The sequence below is a fragment of the Vanacampus margaritifer genome, chromosome 20 (genome assembly GCF_051991255.1).
Source record: "Vanacampus margaritifer isolate UIUO_Vmar chromosome 20, RoL_Vmar_1.0, whole genome shotgun sequence".
NCBI classification, from domain to species: domain Eukaryota; kingdom Metazoa; phylum Chordata; class Actinopteri; order Syngnathiformes; family Syngnathidae; genus Vanacampus; species Vanacampus margaritifer.
Window position 1 is genome coordinate 18,053,025 of NC_135451.1, and position 23,702 is coordinate 18,076,726.

At 44.8% G+C, this 23,702-nt stretch overlaps 1 protein-coding gene across 1 annotated transcript in view; it reads right to left on the reverse strand.

Moving 5' to 3' along the window:
* The window catches only part of dpp6a (dipeptidyl-peptidase 6a), a 102,452-nt gene extending 91,958 nt beyond the window's left edge, over nucleotides 1-10,494 (reverse strand). Inside the window, exon 1 of the mRNA XM_077554141.1 lies at nucleotides 10,251-10,494. Coding sequence (XP_077410267.1) covers nucleotides 10,251-10,307 — 57 coding nt within the window. The 5' untranslated portion in view covers nucleotides 10,308-10,494. The remainder of the gene's footprint in view (nucleotides 1-10,250) is intronic.
* Nucleotides 10,495-23,702: the final 13,208 nt, after the last annotated feature.

Sequence of the window (23,702 nt, forward strand, 5' to 3'; positions counted from 1 at the left end):
GAAGCAGTTGAATGACACGCAAACAACATTTCATGGTCAAGCTGCCTTTGACCGCCGTTAATTGGTGACATTTTGTGTTCGCGGTTGAAATTTAAAGCACTTTAGCCGTCGTTAGTGGCCTTGAGAATAAAAAGACACGCGCGCGCGCGCGCGCTGGCGCACACTCTCGGCTCCCCGCACCCGTCAACCCTGACTTCAGCTCAGCCCGCTCTATAAATCAATAACCCTCAAAGTCTGAATTTAGACGGTGCATTAAAAGCCGTGATGGCAAACGAGAGGCTGGAGAGACGCGAGAAGTGCACGTTTACACGCGGCGCATCAATCCCACTCGGTCAGGAAGAAGCGGGGGCAGAGGGGGGAGGGGAGAGGAGGGTATTAATTACTGGGAGTAACAGTGTCAAAACAAGCTGGCGGTGGGGGGCGGGGGGGGGGGTCACTCCAGCTGGAACGTCGACAGCAGACAGACAGAAGCTCCACTTGTTATCGGCCATGGCGTTAAAAGCCCTCCCAATAATCGGCTAACGTCAACATCGGCGGCGGCGGCGGCGGCGAAGGTGTTTTTTTGGTTTGCTGCGAAAGGAGAAGCGAGGAGAGATAGCAGCCTCGCTCGCTCGCTCGCTGGAGGTCTGCAGGTGGGAAAAAGCTCTGGAAAGTTGACAGCCAGGAAAGCGGCCAAGACGCGTGGAAGCTGCAGGGAGGCCTGCGGAAAATCGGCTTCGACAGACGCCGCCTGACGGCAACCTTTGGCTAAAGCAGGCAACAAATATACACAAAAAAATACAACATTCAGGAAATGGAAAGTTACCAAAAGGCTGCTACAGGCTAACTGAGAAATAATCCGCTTGCACAAGTCTGCACACCCTCTTAGACATGAAATGAACATGAAGTCACATTCAAAAACATAAATGAGAGTCAGCACACGCCTGCCACATTTCAAGTCCTTCTGGTTCATCACAAATCAAGTTCAGCTGCTCAAGTCAGGTTTTATTTTTTTTTTTGTTCCTTTCAGTGTTGGGTTTGCACCAAACATACATTTTGCAAGTCTGGCCCCAAAAAAGTTTGAAGAGGAGATCACAAAAATCTGCAATTCAAGCAGGGGTGTGTAGACTTTTTATATCCACTGTAGGTTGGTAGAAGTAGAACATTTTTCATTTCTTATCAGAAAAGTCGATTCAAATGTGTACTCTTGGGTCAAAAATAACCCAAATTGAGTCCAAAAAAGATTGACCCGACTTTTTGGGTTGGATCAATTGAATAATCCACGATGACCCCAAACAATTCGCCGATAATGTTGCCAAGTTGCATCAGGCAGCAGCCAAACATTGTGGCTTTCCAACGTCAAATGCGCCCAAGCAAAATTCCGGTGGCCTGGCGCGAGTTTGCTCGTACCTTGTCGGGACTTTTCCACACCATCAAAGCAATTTATCCTTCACTGTCTTGCATCTCAAACATCTTGTATTATTCCTCCTCAAATGAAAGTCAAACGCCGGGCTCACGTCTCCCTCATTTGTTTGCCGGCTTTGGGCTGACCTCGCCCGCCCCGAGCCGTCGTCGAGGACAGATCGTTACCGCCGCTAATGAATTCGGCAGCGGGAAAGGAAAAATGAAAGCAAAGTCTGCGCGGTCGCCTGGCAGCCTCCGAGCGGGGGGTCTATTAGCGCTAATGCTACCACATGCGGTTCTGCCGAGGTATTACGGAACATCTCGCTATTGGCTCACAAAACTTTGTTGGGACAACAACTTCAACACTGTAAAAAAGGCCACTTGATAATCAGCAAGACGGTGGCAAATACTTCATGCACGATCTCAGGATATCATTTGTGGGCCAAGACTGTAATTATTTTCCAAGCGGAAGGAAGTTGCCGGTGGCCCACGGTGTGAATTTTAATGAAACAGTTGGCCGCAGCAGCAGGCGCTTGTCAGGAACTTGGACGAGGTTCGCAGCTTTTAACCCGCGACTGCACACGTGAGAAAACAACTCGACGCAAAAAACTGCTGAGAAGTCAAAGTCAACTACGGGCGCACCATCACAATTTTCTGCCCGATTCACGATTTTTAATAAGCCGATTGCATACACCTTTAATGCTCCGATTTTGTTTTATTGAAAACAGTATTGAACAACACCTGTGAAACTAAACGCACATGATTTTGCTATCTCAGATCAAAATAAAAAGCAGCGGCTGACTTTTTCAGACCTCTGCAGACAGGAATGAGTTTTCTTTGAAGGGATCAGCCCATCACCTCAATGACAGAAAATCGGCAGCAATACCGATTTCGACCGATCCATCGGTTCACCCTTAATGTTCGTCTTTTTGTGCCGCCAGGAGTTCGTCACAACTTGTTTCCTCCGCTACAATGGAGCCTTATTGAAAAGGGTGTACAAATGGGAGGATTCCGGTCTGAAACTTCATAACGGCTCCAATCATTATTAATGACATTACTGGCACAAGACGCGTCCAATTAGAAAAAGTTGACATTCAGCAGATGAAGCTTTTAGTCATTGTCAGCACGCCGGCGTGAGAAGCGAAAACATTTTGCCGCTCAATAAGCGGCTGGGCAGCTAATGAAAAAAGATGAGGCGTTTAATAAGATTGGGGACGGCGCCGCACTTGCTGCCTGGCGCGCTCGCCGTTCTCGGTCAACATTTACGTTAAAGTCCGACCGTGGCGTCAACAGACCCTTAAATGATGAAACCCGGTGGCGGCGTAACGCTAACAAGCATTAAAGTTGACGGATGGCTCCATTAAGTTGGCCGGCGGAGGCCGCACGCTCATGTTGACGCTCGTTTTACAGCAATTCCTTTTCTTTCTTTCCCACCAAGGCCTACATCGGGGGGGGGGGAGGGGGGGGTGTTAACAAAATAATAGCCACTTAGCGTTTGCCGGCTAGCTAGCTTGTTAGCTAACTGTCACGTCTCTGTGGTGCTCAAACTTAAACACATGGAACACTTGACAGTTTATTAGCTAAACAATCATCGCAACAAGCTAGCTAGCGCAAGCTAGCCGTAAATGTTTTCTAAAAATGTGATACAGTAAATACATAAATCTGTTTACATTTGTATATTTTTCCCCCTTTTGACAAATTTCTCATGAATAGAAGCCACACATTTCTTTCTATTTGGTCAAAATGTGACTGAACAAGCACCTTTTCAAAAATGGCGACCAGTCCATAACTAACAACTACAACAAACTCCAAAAAATGATGCCGCTCTCTACACACTTGCATGAACGGTATAATAAGTAACGTTCGGCCCCCTCCTCTGTATGCCTGATGATGAGAAAGCTTTTCAACAAAATGTAAAAACATTCTTGGAAAAAGACGGTCAGAATAAAAGCACAAAGCTTTGAACACGAACGCTAGCTTAGCAATGCTAAAAACGGCAGGAGTCTTCTTCATTTGCTTGGCAGGAGATTTGATTTCCGCCGTTCATTTCATTTATCTGTCATATTGTCATAAAATTGTGGCCATCGTGTGTCATCGGCGAACGTGACGCGTGTCATCGTCTGGGGAACATCTGCGCCTTTCAAATCTTTCATTCGCACGCCGCGCACGCCGCGCACGAGCATATCTCTTCTGCGAACGCACATTTGTGAAGATTGACTACGGGAATATTCTTTGCCGTCTGATAGCGGCGCCGGCCTATCGCGGCGCCCAAGGTGCTTTGTGGGCCAACAGCGCCGCCATCAATCAGCAGTGTCGGAATCTGCCCGGGAGATCGCCCGCCGCTCACATGCAAATCGGCGGCGGGAAAGTTGCAGAAAACGGCTGAATGAGGAGGAAGATAGCATCAGCGCAAAATTAGGAGAGGTCGGGCGGAACTTTTCAATGGTTATTATTTTTAGGGATGTTCGGGAACACTTTTTGGGACCGACAGCAGTACGAGTAATCACTCGGAGTACTCAGCGACACCGCCAGTACTTTTGATCTATAAAATGTCATTGACACAAGTGACGATTGGCCGTTGTGTCAAACTGACGCCGTATAGCGCCAACTACTGCTCATTGGCAGATTTTCTTTGCCTTAAGTACGGGTGGCTGGTATCGGCAACTCTGTGAGTACTCTACCTGATAGCAAAAAAAAAAAAAAAAAGGCCAGTATTAAGTTATTACCGATGCCTGGTAGGGCCCGACCCATTAATCGGTCGGCCGATTACAACCCTTCAAACATCGGCCAAAAATATTCAACCAAATTGACTTCTTTTTTTTTACAAACCCACATTTTCAGAAAGCACTGATAAACATTCAAAGTTTTACACGAAAAACGAAAGTATTGGAAAAACAAAAAACACAATATGCAAATCTGCGGGTGTAGTTTTAATTTGTAATCAGGATCAGGCCGCTCCGCGAATTGCGTATAACATCATGCATTATATATTGATTTTTCTTTTATTAATCGGCTAATTAATCAGTATTATTTTTTTGCCCAAAAATGCGATGTGCATTGGTCTAAAAATAAAAAATAACAGTCGGGCCCTGATACCTGGCGTTATTATTTTCAGGCAACACGAATTTAACGCCATTATTGACAAACTAGTTTACAAAGTATAAATACACATTGATTGATTGATTTGAGAATGACCATCTGTGCATATTCCAAATCACTTGTGGCGTTTGAGTCCCACTCATTGGATACGCAACGGAATGAGAGCGACGGATCGAAAATGAAATCAACGAGTCCCTCACTTGCGTCATCTATGATGTCAAAACAAAGTCATGAAGTGACGCATCCACTTGGACTTGAAGGCTTCGTCTTCATGTCCAAGCGGAAGTCGTTACGGCTGCGCGACGTCCTCACTTGGAATGCGTCCCCATATTTTCGGCCCTGCGAAACATCAATATTTAAGAAAGACAAAGTAAACGCATAGAGTTGAGAACGCCGCCGTTTGTCAAGTCGAGCCATATCGCCTGCCGCCAGCTGCCGAGAGCGCACGCACACACACACACAAGTATGAATGTGTTTGCAATAAATCTAGAAAATTGCCTGCGTCTGAATGGAGGAAATGGGATGTAGCGCACTTACAAGTCAATACGGTGCTACCTTGACTTACAAGTTTAATTCACTCCCTGTCCAAGCTTGTAACTCAATTCACTCAGCAATTTTGTGCAATAAAGTCAAATGAAATAATATGACTCCATTGCAGCCCTTCTGAAAAGCAACACAATTTATTGTGACGGCTCAGAACTTGAAAAACGTGTCGTTATTCGGGGCACCGCTTTAATTCCAGCTAAATGTCATCCACACCATTAGGGGGCGCACACAATGCGCAAAAGTGCCGATTGCTGCATATTTAACCTATAAAGTATTTTATTTGTTTTTTTAACGAATACAATCCAGGATAGATGAGGTGATTGTTAGCAAGGTTTGTGCCAAACGCTTCCTTTGTAATTATCACCGCAGGCTACAAGCTACAGCGCTAACAAGACCAAAAGCTACAAAACTTCCTGCTGGGTGGCTCACATCAACACTTTTGTTTTCTTTTTTATACATTTAAAGAACAAAAGCAGAAAATAATGAGCAAGCTGGAGAGTTACAGCACAAGATACAAAGTTGTGTGGCGCTGAAAACAACAAAGCGCACAAGCAGGGAATCAATACAGCGATCAATAACAATTGGCCAGCTACCATTAATATGAAATATGCCGAGACAGCAAAGATTTAAGAAGCCAAAATCGGGTCAACTTTTAGTCTCGGCTCATCATGAAATATGATAAATATTTTTTTAGACTAAAGAAGCCCAAAGACAACAACGCAAAGTTTCATCAAAAGGCAAAATCCACGAAAGAAATCACCTCCAAACATGGCGGATGTCTTGCACAAGATGGCGGTTGGCATGTTAACATTTCAGATAGTACCTTTTAAAAATGCTTCCTTACAACAGACCACCTTCTGCATCAATATTCAGTTTAGCATCTTGCTATATATTAGCATGGCTACTGATAGCATGCTAACATTTGAGCTCATCCCCGTTTAAATGGTTCCCCAACACGAGCTCGTCAAATCTTTATCAAGCTGCCTTACTGCTTTCTCCACTCAGGTTAGCATCTTGCTATATGCTAGCATGCCACCTGTTAGCATGTGAGCTATCCTCTTACCAAAATAAAGAACCTGACCACAGGGCACAACGTCTTATTGTCATTTCTCTACTCGGGTTGCCATCTTGCTATTTGTTAGCAACTGTTAGCTTGTTAACTTTGCTTTATTTGCACATTAACAGGCTGGCAAGGTCATGTGACTAAATGAAATAAATATTTGGTTTATCGCCAGTGTTAAACAGAAGTATATCATTTCTGGACGCAAAAAGCAACGAGAGCAGTTGAATATTCCTGCAGTTTGTCGCCGTGGAGCAAAAAGTCTGCCGTCTTTCAGCGATTATCGTCAGAACAAGGCACTTATTGATTTCCACTCACCGCACGTCAAGACAAATGGCAACGTTTGCAGTCATATCACACAACGCGCCGGAAAACACAACACGTCGAACAAATCTGATGCAAAAAAAGAAAGAAAAGAAAGAGAAAGAAATCAAGTTTGAAGCATAATAATGACGAGTGAGGCGATGGAGGTGGGAATGGAATAAATAATAAAAGAAAGTCGTGCCGCATTCGCATCATTCATCGGCAGCAAGGCTGCTTTTTGCCACCTCCAGATCTGCTTGAAGAATTTGCTTTTCACACTCAATAAAAGATGAATAATACTGCCGGAGCTGTAAAAACTTTATTTGCACGTCTATAGGTTTTATGGCGCTGTAAATATCGCAGATGGGAGATTGTTTATTATGTTGATCTGCTGGCCGGGAAACGCAAAATAACAAAAATCCAACACAACGCGAGCGGCGAGCGAGGAAGAGGCCAAGAAGAGGAGAAGAAAACGCTTGATGAACATTTCTCAAGGAACGCACGAGCGCCACTGCGCGCGCGCACACGCACACACACAAGGATTAAGCGTCCCGCCTCTAAAGCTTCACTTTTTCACTCCTTCTCTTTCAAATGTTGAGTCTCGCTGGTGACAAATATTCCCAGGATGTCTTTTGGTGATTGATATGTCGTCGAAAGCTTCACAATACAAAAGATGCAAGTGTGAGATGGTCCAAAATTCAGAAACATATTCAAGTGTCATCAGAATCAAATGAACAGTAATCCTTCAAACATATTCCAGAAAAGGGATGATGATGATGATGATGATGAAGAAGGCAACGACCCTAAAGATTTCCACGGCTAATTGGCCACGTGTAGCCGTCAGATGGCAAATCGTGATTGAGACAAACATTCGGCTTCATCCGACTGCGAGGGAGGGAATCGATCATCATTTCCATAAACTCCTGCCAGGGTGCTGAAGTGATAAGCGCGCATTATAAAGTCCTGCAGCGTAATGAGAGGCGGCGCCAGCCGATCCATATTTGCCGCATTCGGACGGACGCCAATTAACAAGCCTGCGGCCCTGCAGCCCCGCAGCCCTGCAGCCGAACGGCTTTCAGCGGGCTTCGGGCCTTTCACTCGCTCAATCACACCTGGAATAAGGCCTGCAAGAACTTCTGGGATGATGCCCAGAATAAAGCTCCGACTCAAATCTAGAATAACTCTTGGGATATTGCCTCGAATATTGACCAGAACGACACCTGGAGAAACACTTGAAAATCCAGGAACAGTGCCCAGAATATAATCAGGAATAACACCTGGAATAAAAAACTGTTGATTTGCACGCTGCTGTCAGGCTTCAAAGACAAGAAGGTCTTTGTTGGACAAAATATTATTCTCATTTAAAAAGATGTAATTGGACAAAGGTGCACTTTTTAATATCCACAGATGAGTCAACTGATTTGTAATTTTCCTGAAGCGGGAAGGAAGAGGTGAACTTTGAATGTTGCTGTGATCACATTTGTCTTATTTTGCAGATGAAAGGACGAGTGAACTTGAAATGGTGGAAACAATCAAAAGCGAGAGCTAATTAGGATTTAGTGAGCACACGCGGGACCGGAAGCTTGTCAAGGGCCGACGCAGCACAATAAAAGGAAGGAAAATAAGATATGGGGGGGTTGAATAAGGACCTCATTAATTGGGAGGTAATTCAAAATGACATGAAGAAAAGGAATACATTATGGAAATTAGATGCTTTATGTTCTGATACTTAATTATATTAAAATAATACATAATACAAGCATACGTCACCAAAAAAAAACGTTATTATGCCTTTTGCCCAACTACTTGTGTAGCACTGCCACCTAGTGGCCAAGTCAAGCCCTACCACTTTTGTCAGGACAGCATGAAAATAAACGTAACTTTATTGAATAGAATAAAAGCAAAACACCATGTGGGCATGTTTATTGGCCTGCGGGTATCCGGCATCAACAAAACTTGCCACACTTTATATACATAACACAAATTAAACTCATGCATGATCAAATGAAGCCACAAAGAGCAAAAGAAGTTTCTGAATAAGTTTAAAGGTGCTTGAAAAAGCAAACGAGGCAGAAGCTCGCCCCCGCTTCACGCAGCCAACAATGACTTCATTTCCCAGAAGCACTTGGGAGACCGGAAGTGTGACGTCACACAATTAAAGGACCGCCCTATCATCAGCATTTGCCTTCGCTGCCATCAGAACAATTCAAGAAGATGGCTGTGGGATGTGTTTGAACACCCACAATGCACTTTTCCTGATGAAAGGTTTCAACACACAAAAATGTTTTTTTTTGTTTGCCATCATCTCGCACCCATGCGGGTTGTGGATGTTTTAACGCCCACATTTTTCCCAAGCGAGAGTACCAACACCAGTACTTTTCCCGGAGAGTCGTTTCCACACTCATAAGTTGATGTAAAGGCGCAACCGCAACAGGGGCGGACTGGAAGGCCTTTCAAGTGGGACCATGAAAGGAGCGGACCCCCGTGGGCGACTTGTCAACGCATCGCAAATAGAAAAACCGCCGCCCCGACAGACAGACAGGCAGACAGCTCATCAAAGAGTCGTCTGCCTTTCGACAAGCTCACAATGGTCCTGCCGGTGGGTTCGAATGAAAAGGGTAAGCGTGTAGGCGAGTCCACAATTAGAACACACAAGTACACACACACAAACACACACAGCTCACAAAATGGATCAAATGTGTCCCTTAGATCATTCATACCCTTTCATCAATAACAGTAAAGACAGTACTGAATTTCCTTTTAAAAATCAATAAAGTTTTACTGATGAGTATTTGAATTATTAATTATTATTAATTATTATTAATTAATAATTATTATTATTATTACTATCATTCAAACAGTCATATAAGAAAACAATCCAAAGTATTGTCTTTTGCAGATAATAATACGCCCCGCGATATAATAACCCCCCCTCCCCAAATCAACACTGAAAAAGGATTGTATCTCACTGGATTAGGCAATGCGTAATAATAAACATTCATAGTGCAAATATCAATGGCATGCGAGTCGCTGAAGAGAACAGTGGCTGCCAAAAGGGATCGATGAAAGCGCTACGTCTGAAAACGTATGCGCACATCTCTACTCATGCCCAAATCATACTCTGAAACGATTACAACCGAAGAGGAAATCGATATTCCTCCATATAAAGCAAGTGACGCCTGTAAACTGTATTCCCATCCAACAGGGGGCAGCATGCTCCATAGATGTTCGTTTTGGTGTACAAGACTACAGCTCAATATCGCCCCTTGAGGGGTGGAGTGCTACAACAAGCGCTCTTTCGTATTTCTAGAGTTTGTATTTAGTGCTTTACGTTTAATCTCCCGCCCCATATCTCAAACACAGCCACACTTTTACAGCTGTTATTGCACAACGATGCTCCGCCATCAGTATCGCCATGCATCCCCTATTAGCCCCCCCCCCACACACACACACTACAGTACTTTCAAACACGCCCACTTTTCGGCCACTTCATTAGGTACACCTCCAATAAAACAAAGTCATTAGTTTCACAATATAGAGAAACCTCTCAAGTGGTTAATTAAGTCAAAATAACGGAAGCTGATCCGCAGAGGAGACAAGACAATAAACGTGTCGTGCACAATGCGCGCGTGAACGTAACTTGCATTGGTCGTGCGTGTTGATAGATAAGAAACGCTGGTGGGTTTTTTTTTTTTTTTGCCTTTGCATTCTACCCACATACTCCTGCTTTTCCCCGCAGTCTCCCTCTTCTTTACCCCCCACCCCCCCCCCCCCCACACACACACACACACAAACGCGCGCGCGCGCGCACACACATCCTCGTGACAAAACAGAAGGAAGAAAAATAAATTCCAGGTACCTTCCCTGCCTTGGAGCATCTCCGGTAAGCGTTGGTGGCTCCCGCGGTTTGGTTCATGCTGTCAACTTGTCCAAAACGAGCCGAACAAGTTCGAAGTCTGAGGCGGCAGATGTTCGAGTCCACTCGGCTCTGCAAAGATCCTCTCGGCCTGCAAGCTGAATTTTTTTTGTGTGAAATTGATATGATTTCTTTCGTTTGCTTCCAATGTATGCTGAAGTGTCAGCGTGCACGGAGCGAATGAGCAGTTTGCGCTCGCTGGCGTCGCTGCGTGTGAGCCCGGCAATTGCGCATGCGCACAACATGCCAGCACTCGGGGAGGGAGCGTGTCACATATCGTGCATACGTGCCATGTTGTCCTACTCGTGCGCTCAATTGTCCATCTAACTCAGGGGTGGGCAAACTGGGTCCTCAAGGGCCGGCGTCCTGCAGCTTTTGGAGGTTTCCCTCTTCCAACGCAGCTGATTCCAATCAACAGGATCGTCATCAGGCTCATGCAGAGACTCGTGTCATGACATTTGTGCAGTTTAACAGAACACTTGGATGGACTGCAGGCAGAACATGTGGAACTCGTTGCGTGATTGTCGTACCACTAGTGAAGCGCCAGATGTTAACTAGTAGAATCACTGATATTAGCAGCATCGCTAGTAACATGTGGTCAGCCAGTATGTCCTTGTCATTCTACTAGTGTGGCTACTAGTTCCAAACTTGATGAGAGAACAAATTGAACTACAAGTCAAGTTAGCCGCGACTCAATCGTTCCTCATCTCACGCATAATTGATGTTACGTATGGATGCGTTGTTGGCGCGCTGGCCTGCGGGCGGTGTGCACGACGGAGGTCACGACGGAGGTCACGAGCTGCGGAACCTTCCGTCTGCACACGCCGACCTTCAACGTCGGCGAGCGTTCACATAATCCGCCATTTGACAAGCACGCCATCCGTCAGTCGCACGGTGACAGGCGAGGGCGAACAGCGCACCTTGAATGTGAACTTTGACCTCCGCTACAGTGAAGCCCCGATCACATCGCGGTTCACCTTTCACCTTTACGTATATATGGCAGATTTGTGTTTTTAAGCCTCAAGGAAACGTTTTTGTTTTGTTCAATACACGGCAAGCGCCACATTTTCAATTTAATTACAGTTTTGTAAACGGAAAATGTCGTTTAAGTTATCCCTTGCGGAAATACTCATTTTTATTTGATTTCAGTTCCCTTTTTTTTTCTTTTCTCAATTTTACTTTCATTCATTTAGTGCCTCTACGAGCCGACTTTGGTGAGACGAAATATAATCGCTCGTTTGAATACTTTTAAGTGTTTGGATTGTCTTTTTGTCGGTTGCTCCGTTTCTATGTGCGCGTTGAAGTCACCATAACATCGCTGCTTATTTTTAGGACATTTTTGAACGATATGGTTTTGGGCCCTTTGAAGTTATGCAATTGCCAACAGCAGCCACAAGATGGCGGCAAAGCAGTACTTTCCAATTCAACAGGGATATGACCCGACAAAATGAAGCTTCGAAAATAATATAGGGGTTAAAAATAAATATATAATTTACCATCAAAAGCGGGCAGTTGACTGTACAGGCTTCATAGCTGACGTCATCTCTGAAAACACAAAGACAAACACACGTTCACAACCAACTTCCGTGTTAAGTGTTTTTATCGCCCCATTACACACAAGTGCTGACTTACAGTAGTTTGGCTGCTCTGTGTGTGTGTGCGTGTTGGGGGGAGGGGGGGGGGGGCATCTTCATTACAGTCTCACTGATTCCAAATCCCGAGTGAGGAAAAATTAACAATGAGAGCATTTCATTAGGAGACAACTAACAAATAAACAAGTCAAATACTTTTGTGTTGAAGGGCCAACATTTTTGTGTCACGTCAAATCTCATTTTCATCCTTTTGGGACAAATGAGTCATTTCTTTCAATGTCGTGATCCCATTGCACAAAGCCTGGTCCAGAATTGGCATGCCTGAAGAAGATCAAAAGCAAAAACATTGTACAGATCAGACAAGGTCAAGAAGTGTAAAACAATAATAAACAAATCATGACTAAAAAACATTTTTCCCCCCCAAACTTACGTCTTCTACTTGCATATTTCCCGTTCAAACACGCGGACGAGACGTGAATTGCGGCAGTGAGCAGCTAGCCTCACCTTCGATTGCGCAATCGCTCACTCACAGAGCGACAGCGCCACCTATTGGTAAGTCATCATACTACAACTGACTGTTTCGATCTCTCCAATATGAAGTTTTAGACGTTTTAGACGTTTTAGACGCTAATGACTATTTGTCCCAATAAATGTTGTATTCTGTTGGGTCCGGTTCCTTTTGAGTTGTTTTACCAAAGTGAAACATGTTCTCGCAAATGCAAGACAGGAGGTTTTGAAAGAACCTGGTTAGATTCGCTTTTGAAAATCGCAGCTTTCAAGAAAAAGGAGAGGAAAAAAAACTCCTGCAGTAATTTTCTTGGTATGAGAAAAGTTGGAAATGTCAAAAGGTAAAATCCACTCTAGGGGTGTTAAGGGGCGGGTGGGGGGGGGGGGGGTTCTCTCCCTCCAAAGCGTCGACATGACAGAGATTATCTTGATTTTCTAACCTTTTGCTTTACGGCGCAGCGGCACACAGACGCCGGCTGCTGAATGTTAATTTGCTTCTTCCTGCCCGACTCGCAGCACATCACGGATTTGTGCATAATAATGCTTGCTGGGGATCGTCGCATTGTGGAGCCCCCTGGTAGCATCGACATCTTTTTTCATCTTATCAAAGGAGTCTTTTGTTCTTTCTTTTTTAATTTCTAATTTTTATTTTTAATTTTATTTTATTTTTATTTTTTTTCTGGAGAGCTCAGTATTGTTCATTCGATTTGACATGTTATCATTGCTCTCCTTTTTTTTAATTTTAATTTTAATTTTATTTTTTATTTTTTTATTTGTTCTTTCTTTTAAACGTGTGCTTTATTTTAAAACTTTGAGCTTCTGGTCAATTAGTGACAACAATCTAGCTCACAGTTATTCAAATCTGTATATATATATAGATAGATACACACACACACACACACACACACACACACACACACATATATACATATATTGGGGTTTCAGTTGAGATTTTAATCTCCACCTGAAGCAGATACTTTGCAATTCCTTTTGTAAAAATTCCCATTGATGTCAAGTGAGAAGCTGCCAGCCGCCAACACGCGAGACTTTCCAGTCTGTGATTTTGACTTTCAAAAGGCGCACAGATGAGCAAAAGGTCGCCTCATAGATTTGTGGATTAGCTTGACTGCCGGCTGATTCCCGAGCCGCACGTGCCGACCCGGCCGCCACGTGCTTCCCGTTATGGAAAATTGTCGGAGCATCAAACAGGTAGCCGAGGGCGGCGCGGGATTAATGTGCCATCTGCCAAAGGTGTCATTGTTAAGTGCATAATGGAAGACTCCCGAGAGTTGTAATAATGTCCTGGCAGGAAATCCTCATTTTAAACGGATCTATTTGGACCGCGGCGATGGAAATGCGATGGGACCAAATCCCGCTAAATGAATCTGATGAAGCGCCGTCCGTGGGAGGCGAGCGGGCGATACGGCGCCGCCGGCCGGGCGGCTTTTTCCCGCCGCGTATGGAAATGAGACGCGTGATTTGAAGATCCCGAGAGGACGAGACGACGTTAGCGCCCGTGTTGGATGACAGCGGGAGAAACCCACGCAAGTCTCGCTGCCAGCCATTTTCATGCCACTCACTGACAAAGCAGAGAGTTGGAAATAATACAACTTTTACACCAAGCAAATTCTTGATACTTTTCAGTGAAAGTTGAATAAAATGAAGCATAAAATACTTTTGAATGGCCGACAAGCACCTACAAGAAACATGAACGAACTCGGGGAGTAGGTCCAGTAGTTCTATTTAGACAAACGTAGTGCTTTACCGCCATCTTATGGCATCCAAGTGGTAAGGAACTACGGCTAAGTGAGTTAAGGAGCTTCATTTAGACAAAAGCAGCGATTTGCCGCCATCTGGCGTCATCCTGGAGGCAAGGAACTATGTTGAAGAAGGTTGAGGAGCTTGACGAATGCAAAAGTAGCGATTTGCCGCCATCTTGTAACTATGTTGAAGTCCCCGAAGATGACAAGATTGTGCAGGTGTGCCTCACGTTTAATCCCCCCCCCAACCCCCCATCTTCCTTTAATCAGCGGCCTCTGAGATTTGCCATTTAGCATCGCTGACGTCGAAGCGCTTGAAAGGCCTGTTGTCATGGCAACAGGGCTTGAGACCACGTGAGCCCATTTCAAGATGTTGCCGGCACAGATTGTTGACGAGGGAAACAGGTGACATCTCACAACAGGTGCGACTTGCAGGTTGGCGTACTTTTGCCACAAACGAGACGTCCAACAAAAGTCGGCAGCCTGTCTTGCTTCCTCCTCTTTGACGTGTTTCCAGAAAGTCGAACCTTGGCAAGATTGTCAAACGCTCGCCCTTTCAAATGGCCTGATTTGGTTTTCCGCAAGCGGGGGTTGAATTCCGGCAGGGCCGCCAAACACAGTAGGCGGTGGGGAACAATCACATCAAGCACAATTAAAGCAACAAACTAGGAATTTTCATTTCCGCTCTCCCCGGAGAAAGTCACATGTCTCAGTCTCGGCTTCATTTGAATTGAAATGCACAATGTCAGAAAAGGGAAAGGGAAAATTGTTTGGAACACAAAACATGTCAGAAGAAAGAAGACAATAACAATGTGATATGATAATATTTGATTCAATTTATTTGATGAAAAATAAACCAAAATCCAATTCATATACCATCAATCTATTTGTGTTTAACGAGTAAAAAAAAACGCTACATTTGAATCTAAAGAATGAAACTATTGGTTGACCAAGATTTAATACTGCAATTGCCTACTTTGGCCACCAAGAGGCAGTGCAATACATTCATGCAGACACAAACAAAGAAGAAGAGCAATTCATTCCCTTTGCTTGGTAAAAGAGCCCAATTCATTGTTCAGAAATTCTAATAATGATCGAATACATGACGAGTTGTGAATTACCGTAATACAAAATCCCAAACAAGGAAACATTAATTGTACTAATTAATTGTATTAATTGTATATTTCAATTGACTGAATGTTGCGAACTTCGCATTGTTCATGCGTCTGTCTTTGAAATCAATGATTTTGTTTGAACGCTTTCAAGTGCTGCATTCTGTACTACTTGTTACATCGCCAACTAGTGGCCTGGCATGCACACGACATCCTCAACTGTGCGGATCCACGTCGTCAAATATTTGTCTTCTCTCAAGCAGGAAGTCATTTCTCCCAACATATTCGAGCCTCTTTGAAAAATGCTGGTGATGACGGAAAAAAAAACCAAATGTCCGTGTGAAGGCTGCCACTTTTTTGTTTGTGAATGTTTTTGTGACCTTGCGGGACGAAAAGTCTTTACTAGCTTGCTAACACGATGCCATGTGTCACACAGTGGCAGCTGAATAAACCTTTTTTTTTTTTCCTACTTTCCCAGCAAGGACGTTTGATGACAAAGAGCTTGAAAAATACATCCGACATTTATTTTACGGGGTCCTCCGAGTGACCTTGTCGCCGCACCAAATGACAAGTAACACTTCCACAAGCGCTTCTCTATCACACTGGCTTTTTATCGTCCTCATCTTGGAAGCCCCCCCCCCCCCCCCCCCCCCCCGCCAAAAGCCCCTTTGGCGCCGCTATCGTCTTTCACGCCACTGTAGCGGCTCACTCTGATGTGCTGGTGATGAGCGACGCCGTCATCTGCACTGTAACGGAGATGGATGGCGCTCGCAAACGCACGCCATTAAAGAAGGGCCGCAATTAAACAGCTGAATTCGTTGTGGTTAACGCGTTCGTAAAAAATGACGTGAACACGATCAAACGCAAGATGAGAGTATCGGATGTCACCTCAATTCACTTCAGCTATTTTTACACCAATTGATTCTTTGATACTATTTTCACACCACGTTTTCCTTTTCTTGAGTGTCTATTATTGTGCATTGCCATTTTCAGGCCTTTAAAAGCTGTCTATTTTTACAGCCGTGTTCATCCAAAGATCGTTTTGAAAATGGAGTCTCCGAGTGCGTTCTATTCAGCAAAGCAGACGGAAAGCCGACAGAATTGAACCAATTCGTCAACCTTCCACGTTAGCGCCAAACAAGCATTCAATGTTGTAACATTTTATATTATGTATGTTGGCTGAAAATATGCCTTACAAACTCGCCCTTGGATTTTGGATCTTTTTTTTTAATATATATATTTGATGCATATGCGTATTATTCATGGGTTTTGTTTTATTGGGGGCCATTTCCTGGTGTCCGTAAAAGGCCACCGAAGTCGTTCCACTTGGCACAACATACAATTTGGTGGGCGTGTCCATCGGGAGTGGACCCGCAAAAAAGTCAAGTCACGTCCATTTTTGTTTTGACTCTATGGAAGTGTCAGAACCAAACAAATAAAAACAATGATGTCATTTTTCTTTATTTAATGATAACTCTTTTGGTCTTCCATGCATATTGAAGCGGCCATTTTGAGGTTTCGCTGGTTGTTTATTTGATCACACATTAACGGCTCAGGCAAAAAGTTGACGATTGTAATTAAAGTTAGGGTTTGTTTGAAAAGAAGCGGCAAATAAAATGATTTGACTGAGCATTGCAGTCACGTGGAAAATTCACTACGTCAGGATTTCTACTGTGTGAAAATGATGATGATTGCATACGTGTGTGCGCGCGCGCACGCACATCTGCTGCGGAGCTCGTCGTCGAACCCGCGCGGGGAGTTTTGATGACCCACTTGGCAGCTCGGCTCCGCTCGTTGGACGGAGACAAGAATTTCACGCGCAAAACAAGACGGCTCAAATGAATCTGTGTGACGCTCGCTTGATTTCACAATGAGCCGTTCGGTCGAGTGAAGTGAAGGCGGGGCAAAAAAAATGCATACAATTCAATTAAACTCATTCTGTATGAGAAGTGGAGACGTTTCAGAAATCTTCCTCAATTGTTCAGTCGTTCAAATGAATGCCTGACGACCACAACGCGGAAAAAAAACAACTCTGGCCTACTTTTACACGCACAAAAAAAGCTACTTATGAAAATAGAAGTTTGATAGCACAAATGGCCTTCCTCATCCCCCCCCCCCCATTCGCCCCCCACCAGCAAGACGACTCGCGTTTGTGCTTCACAGGCAGCACGCTAAAAAGACAGCAAAAAGAAGGAGAAGGAGGCGGCGAGGGGGGGGGGGGGGGTAGTTCGCACGCAGTTCTGGCAGCCCAGAGACAATTATCAAATAGAATATATTGATGGGACCGGATGCCTTCAACAAAGCGGACAAAACAAAAGCATCTTTTCTCCAACAGGACTAAAACAACGTGATGATCAGCATCTGCACGCGTCGCCAACTTCGACACTTGGAAGGCTTTCAAGACTTTGGGACTGAAAACAAAAGCACGAGCACCGAGAGTGTCTTTCCGAGACTTTTCCAGACCCGGAAAGGAGCAAAGGTCCAAGTCAAGTAGAAGCTCGACTCGGTACTCAGCTGGCAGTGACCCAGCGAGATGACGTCATCATCATCATCAAGAAGAAGAAGAAGAAGAAGAAGAAGAAGAAGAAGAAGAAGAAGAAGAAGAAGAAGCCACTTGTAATTAGTCCACTCATCTAATCATGCGTCCGCCTAACGAGTCCGTCTGGGCTTTGGTGTCGTCTTTCATGATAATCAGCAAGGAAAGGCCTCCGTTTGCCAATTAAGAGGCGGTGCCAGAACACAAGCCCAACGGCGCCGTTAGCATCTGTGTTTATTTTGCCTTCATTTGCAAACGCGTACTTTGTGGCGGCCGCACTTGTGCTGATTAGCGATGGCACCGTGACGCGCTTTTCTTGCAGTCTTTTGGGAAGAAATGTAAAAAAAGAAAAAAAGAAAAGAAGAGCGGGAAACATTGTGAGGCGGACTTCATCAGGATCGGGTCAAGGAGCCTCTTCTGAGTGAGGGATGGAAGTCGCCAAAGCAAACAATAGTTGGGGTGAAGTCACTGTTCCGCTTGACATTTCACAAAAAGATTCTTCTTTGTAACATTTGGCCAATTAATTAGCAAAGAACAGAAAAAGATCGAAACAAACATTTGCGGTTTGTTGCTTCTATTGCCACAACACACAATGTGGGGCGGGTCCGCGAGACCGGTCCAAAAGCGACCGACGGGACGTCTTTTGATCGTCTTGCTGGGAAACGCGAGACTTTTAACTCGACGGCTTCCAGAAGTGCAGAAGAAAGCAGCTTGTGAAGACGTTAAGACAAGAAAAAGGGGAAAGAGCTTTTCAATGGGCTTAAACTTCAAGAGGTTCTCGTTGAAATCTCTGCTTTGATTAAATATGAACCCGTTTTGGAATTTGGATCGACAGCCTTCGCAGACTTGTGCGAATGTTCTCACGCTTTCGTTCTTAAAAGTTGCAGCAGATGATGAAGAATTCCGTCCATTTGAAGATTTTGCAATCTTCAAAATGGCAAAAGCTCCCCTCGCCAGAATCAAGGTGTGTTGGAAGCAGATCCCATTGAAGTGCAAATGTCTGGCAGGTCAAAGGCCGCAGCAGAGAAGAAGAAGATATTTTGGGCTGCCATTTTCATCCCAGCCGTTCTCTTTTATTCTCCTCAGGCTGCGACTGCAGCAGCGCTGAGTCATTTTGCTGCTATATTGAGACGCGTCTGAACGGCGGCGAGACGCAGACAAACGCTTTCCGTCACATTCAGGACCAGACTTTTGACCGCTTGCTCTTCTTCCTCAGAGTGAAATCTTACTTTGATGAGATCAAATCTCTTCATTCCAATCTGCTGTTTTCTGAGGCTGGTCAAACTTTGCTGCGATGCTCCGCCCACACACTTGCAGGAACTCGCAAATTCTCCACGTCTGTCTCGTAGATTTGCTTCCAATCCTTAAAATGAGCCTAAAGTTGCCACTGAAAGCAAAATGGCTGACCCAGAAAATGCTCATTCACTCCAAAATGACAGCCTCCCTCCCGCGTCCTTTTTTCTTCTTGAGACTTTTTTTTTTTTGTGACTCTACTCACGATAGACGTGCCTCACAAACGTCATGTTGCTAAGTGACAAAGTGTCCAGAAAAAAAAAAGAAAAACGTGACAAGTTGTCCTGGGGCTGCGACAGGTTTGTCTTTCAAAGGACCAAAACAAACCTACAACGGCCGTCTCACACCAAAACCTCCAAAGTCTTTCTGGGCGTGGCTTCTTGAGACTTTTTTTTGCGGGTCCAGTCATAGTAGATAAGCCGACCAAAATTCATGTTCCAAAATGAGGTGAGTCGATGGAAGCGACGCGTCTTCAGCAGATTGGAGAATTCCTTTGAAGGATTTCTAGAAATTGGGCAAAATGTCAACTTCTGTGTTTTTTTTTTTTTTGTGGGTCTACTCATGAATGACACCAAATGTTCTCAAGCCAAAAAGTCTTGTGGCGGAAATGAGCAAAATGAGCCCCCAATAGCCACTTCAGACCTAAATAGCAGACTTTTTGGGGGCTTTTTGTGCACGGAGACTTTTGCGAAGGTCTTTTCATCATAAAGTCTCCCAAATGTCATCTTTGCCGAGTTGATTTGGGACCTTCACCTTCAGGGGCTGAATTTTCCAACGAGTACGCGGCTGGATGATTGACAGCTGGAGCTCAAGTGAAAGCTCACAGTGGGGGGGGGGGGGGGGGGGGGCACTCGCAGCGTCTCTTTGGAGCTTTCGTCCTTTCCCGCTCGCAGCCAAAATGCCTTCAAACAGAACAAAAAGTCCGACCCGCTTTGAGCCGCGGCCATTGGAAGCGGCTCGTTCATTTTCTGCTCGTTCAGTGACCACGCGAGCGGCGTCCGGCTCACGTCAAACCTCCTCTTTGCCAAATTGCCGGCAAGACGTGAAACCTTAGAGCGCCAAAGCAGATAAGCATGGATTTTTTTTTGGGGGGGGGGGGCGTTTCCTGTTGTCGTGCAGGGAAGTGCTTTTGGCTGGCGGTGACAGATCTTTTCCCGCTGCCGCTCGTCAGCGCCACATGCTGAGAAATCCCGCATTCACATCCACATGACACAAAGCAACCAATCCGATTGTAAATCACAACCAATAGAAGTCGGCCATTTTGGCATGAAGCGAGCATTTAAGGCTCATTTTTTCCAAGTCCTTCAAAAACATTTGGAAAATGTTGGACTCGGCAACATGGGATTTGGTCAGCATCTCCGACATGCGTAGACACGCAAAGAAGTCATGTCCGAAAAGTCCCTGACAAGAAGTCGGCCATTTTGGTGGGATTCACAAATTGTCTGCCAATTTGCGAATATCCTTCAACGACAAACTCGCATCCACATTTTCCCAAATGCTACCAAATTTCAAGCTAGACAGACAAGCAACAACAATACAAACTAGGTGACTTTTTCATGATAAATCCCATTTCCTTTCCGAGCAACAGAACCACGTCTGTAATAAATCCAACAAAACATCCAAGCCAAAAGACAAAGTCGATTTCCTGAGTAACAAACGATATATTTGTTCTTGCCAGGACGCGTTCCAGCTTTCATCCGCATTGTTTTTGTTGGCAACTCACCCGAGTGGAGCGCCGTCCCCTCTAGTGGACGACGCGCGGCGGGAGCTTCCGAGGAAGTCGGCGGGCCAGCAGGCAAACTCTGGAACAAAAATGAAAGCAACGTTAGATAGCAACAAAGCAGCGTTGAAGGCTTTGATGAAAAAAGTTGATGATGATTAAAAAACGTATACGAACAACATGTTCCACGAAAAACAGAAGTTTGGCTTTTGGTACGAGACCTACGGACAGACTCGGAATAACAGATTAGAACTTGAGCTTCTATACGTTTATTGCTCGTTGTTTTACTTCCTCCTCAAGTTCAAGAGTGTGAAAAATCAAAGTATCTTGATTGTGCGAGCAAAATAGTCGGTAGCAGGAAATCACATTTTCTCACTTGCGTCCGATTTGTGCTGCGACCCAAACGTGCGCGATCGCACGAGCGGCCGCGTTCGAAGTAAGCGCTCCAATTTGCACTTGCGTGTAATGACATGCAAATGAAGTGACGCTCTCATGGAGGAAAAAAAAAAGATGTCAAGTGGAAGATTGATGGAGCCAACGTGACTGCAGTCACACATTCAATTTTTTTTTTTTTTTAAGCGTCTGTTGTAACGAATGATCGCGTGAGATGAATTATTTCATGTTGTAATTGTTATGATTTGCAGTTTTGTCTTTCTTGCTCGTGTTTCGTTTGTGCCCGACATCCTCTTCTAATCTCTTGCGTCATCCAATCATGTCCCTCAGCCAATTGTTGTCCCTCGTCCAGGTGTCTCTCGTCGTCTCGTCAGTTGTCTTCTACTTGGTTTCCTGCTTTGGTTGACTCTTTTTGGGTCGCTGGCGCCACTTTTCTGTTTTATTGTTCATTTGAGTTTGGCTGTTTTCCAGAACTTTTTTTTTCTTTGTATTTAGAGTTTTCGCCTGCAGTTCCCCCGTTAGTGTTTTTGTTCATAAATAGTGTTGAGTACTCGGGTTGAACCTTTGCCGTGGTTCTGCTGCCTCCCTGCATTTGCGTCCTCCAACCCACGCGGAACCGTGACAACAATGGATGAATACATTTGAAAAGATGTCCATTTATAGTCATTTATTTGAGTATATTTTTGCTACTTTTAAAAAAGAAAAAGAAAAATGGCCACCATGCAGCTGCCGGTAATGCAATCCCTCGTCGCCGCTCGTTCTGTCCAGTCGGCGGCGGCCTTGGAGCGAGGACGGCGTCCTCGGACCCGCATCCACTCAAGTGCCGGGTTAATGAGTCCCCGATGAATTGGAAGCACTGGACCCCTTCTGCGAGTGGACCGCGAAGGGTCCCCTGTGGATCACCCTGCGTTCACTTGAATGGCTTTTACCAAACACTCCAACGGGAGGCGGAGTCAAACAAATGGAGATCGGGAGATGTTTTATTCTCCGCCAAGGCAACTCGCCATCGCCGCTATTTTCTTGACGCATCATTAGTAAGCGGAGCCTCTCCAGAGAACCCGGATCTCCTGACTGCGAGCCACATGTGCTAACCGCTACCGCCAATGTGCTGCTGTCACCTTCATCACCTGAAGCGCTTTTATCAGCTTCAGGGGGTCGCGGTGGGATGTCAGCTGTGTGAAACCTCTTTTACCCCCGTATTGTGAAAAATGGGGGGGGGGGGGGGTAATGTTAAAAAGGGTTCCCAAGATTTCCTGAATAAGGAAAACTTTGCAAAGACAGAACAACAAATGTGTAAGCAGGAAGGGAATATTTCAAATGTAAAAAAAAATTAAGTGTGGAATTTTCAGCATATAATTATTGTAATATGCAAAATAGTTTGTGCTCTAGATATCCCGAATAATCAAAATTTTGGAAGTTGCGGTGGTTTGAAGAAAAAGAAATATCAGATAAATATGTCAAATGTGTTTTCATTTGACATTTTGGTGAATGCGATGACGCGAGTGTCGTTGCAATTGTTTGAATTGGGCAGGAAATGTGCGAGAATGCAAAAGGTGTGGAAAAATATCTCTTCATTTTTGGAATTTTGACGTGAAATGCTCCGAAATTGAGGAATGTAATAAAGCCTTTTCCCCGTCCGAGTTGAACAAACTGAAGTGAGAAATGTGACGAATATCTTTTCAATTCTTTGTGCCTTTTGTTGCAAAATGCAAATTGACTGTTCAAGACATCAAATGCGTCATTTGGATGCACTTTTTTTTTTTTTGCACAAATGTTTGCTGATGTGCAAGTGGAATCGTTTTCAGCTGGACCTGAGATTTTGCATGCATTTTGCATGTCCGACCCCCGCGTGACCTCAACCTGGACCGGTTGCCGCATGGTCTGCTCCTCCCATGGAGAGCTTCGCCTTCATCCGAGCGGGAACGTCAATAACGTCTCAGACTATTTCTGTGCCGCGAGTGCTGATTTTCCCGCACGGGTCCGTCCTCAAGGACAGGACGTACGCGTCCGGTCCGTCCAAAAAAGCCCAGCACGAGGACGTCCAATTTGGTCTGGTTGGACTTGAAAAAAAAAGCCTGCTGTGTGTTCACAGCTCATCGATGCGTCCTCACAGGCCTCAATTTCAAATCCAGTGTCTCTTTCTCGCCGCGAATGCACACAAGATGAGAAGAAGAAAGAGTGGCTTCCCTCCACCACGACTGCAGCTGAAACAAAGAATAATAAGGATGCAGTGGCGCTTCCTGTATTGCTCAAAATGATTCAAAAGATTTGGAAATTCGCTCCGCTCATGGGTCGAGGGCAAGTATGGCGCCCTCTAGTGTAGGGATGGACAACTGCCAACATGCGTCCCAAGTAATTGGGGGGGAAATGGCGGCGGGTGGGGGAATATAAACAATATAAACATGCTTCCTTTACTAATGGATACTCGAAACAAAACCACCATTGACGGGTTGGTGAGAAGATTCTTGTTTTCTGTGTTGTC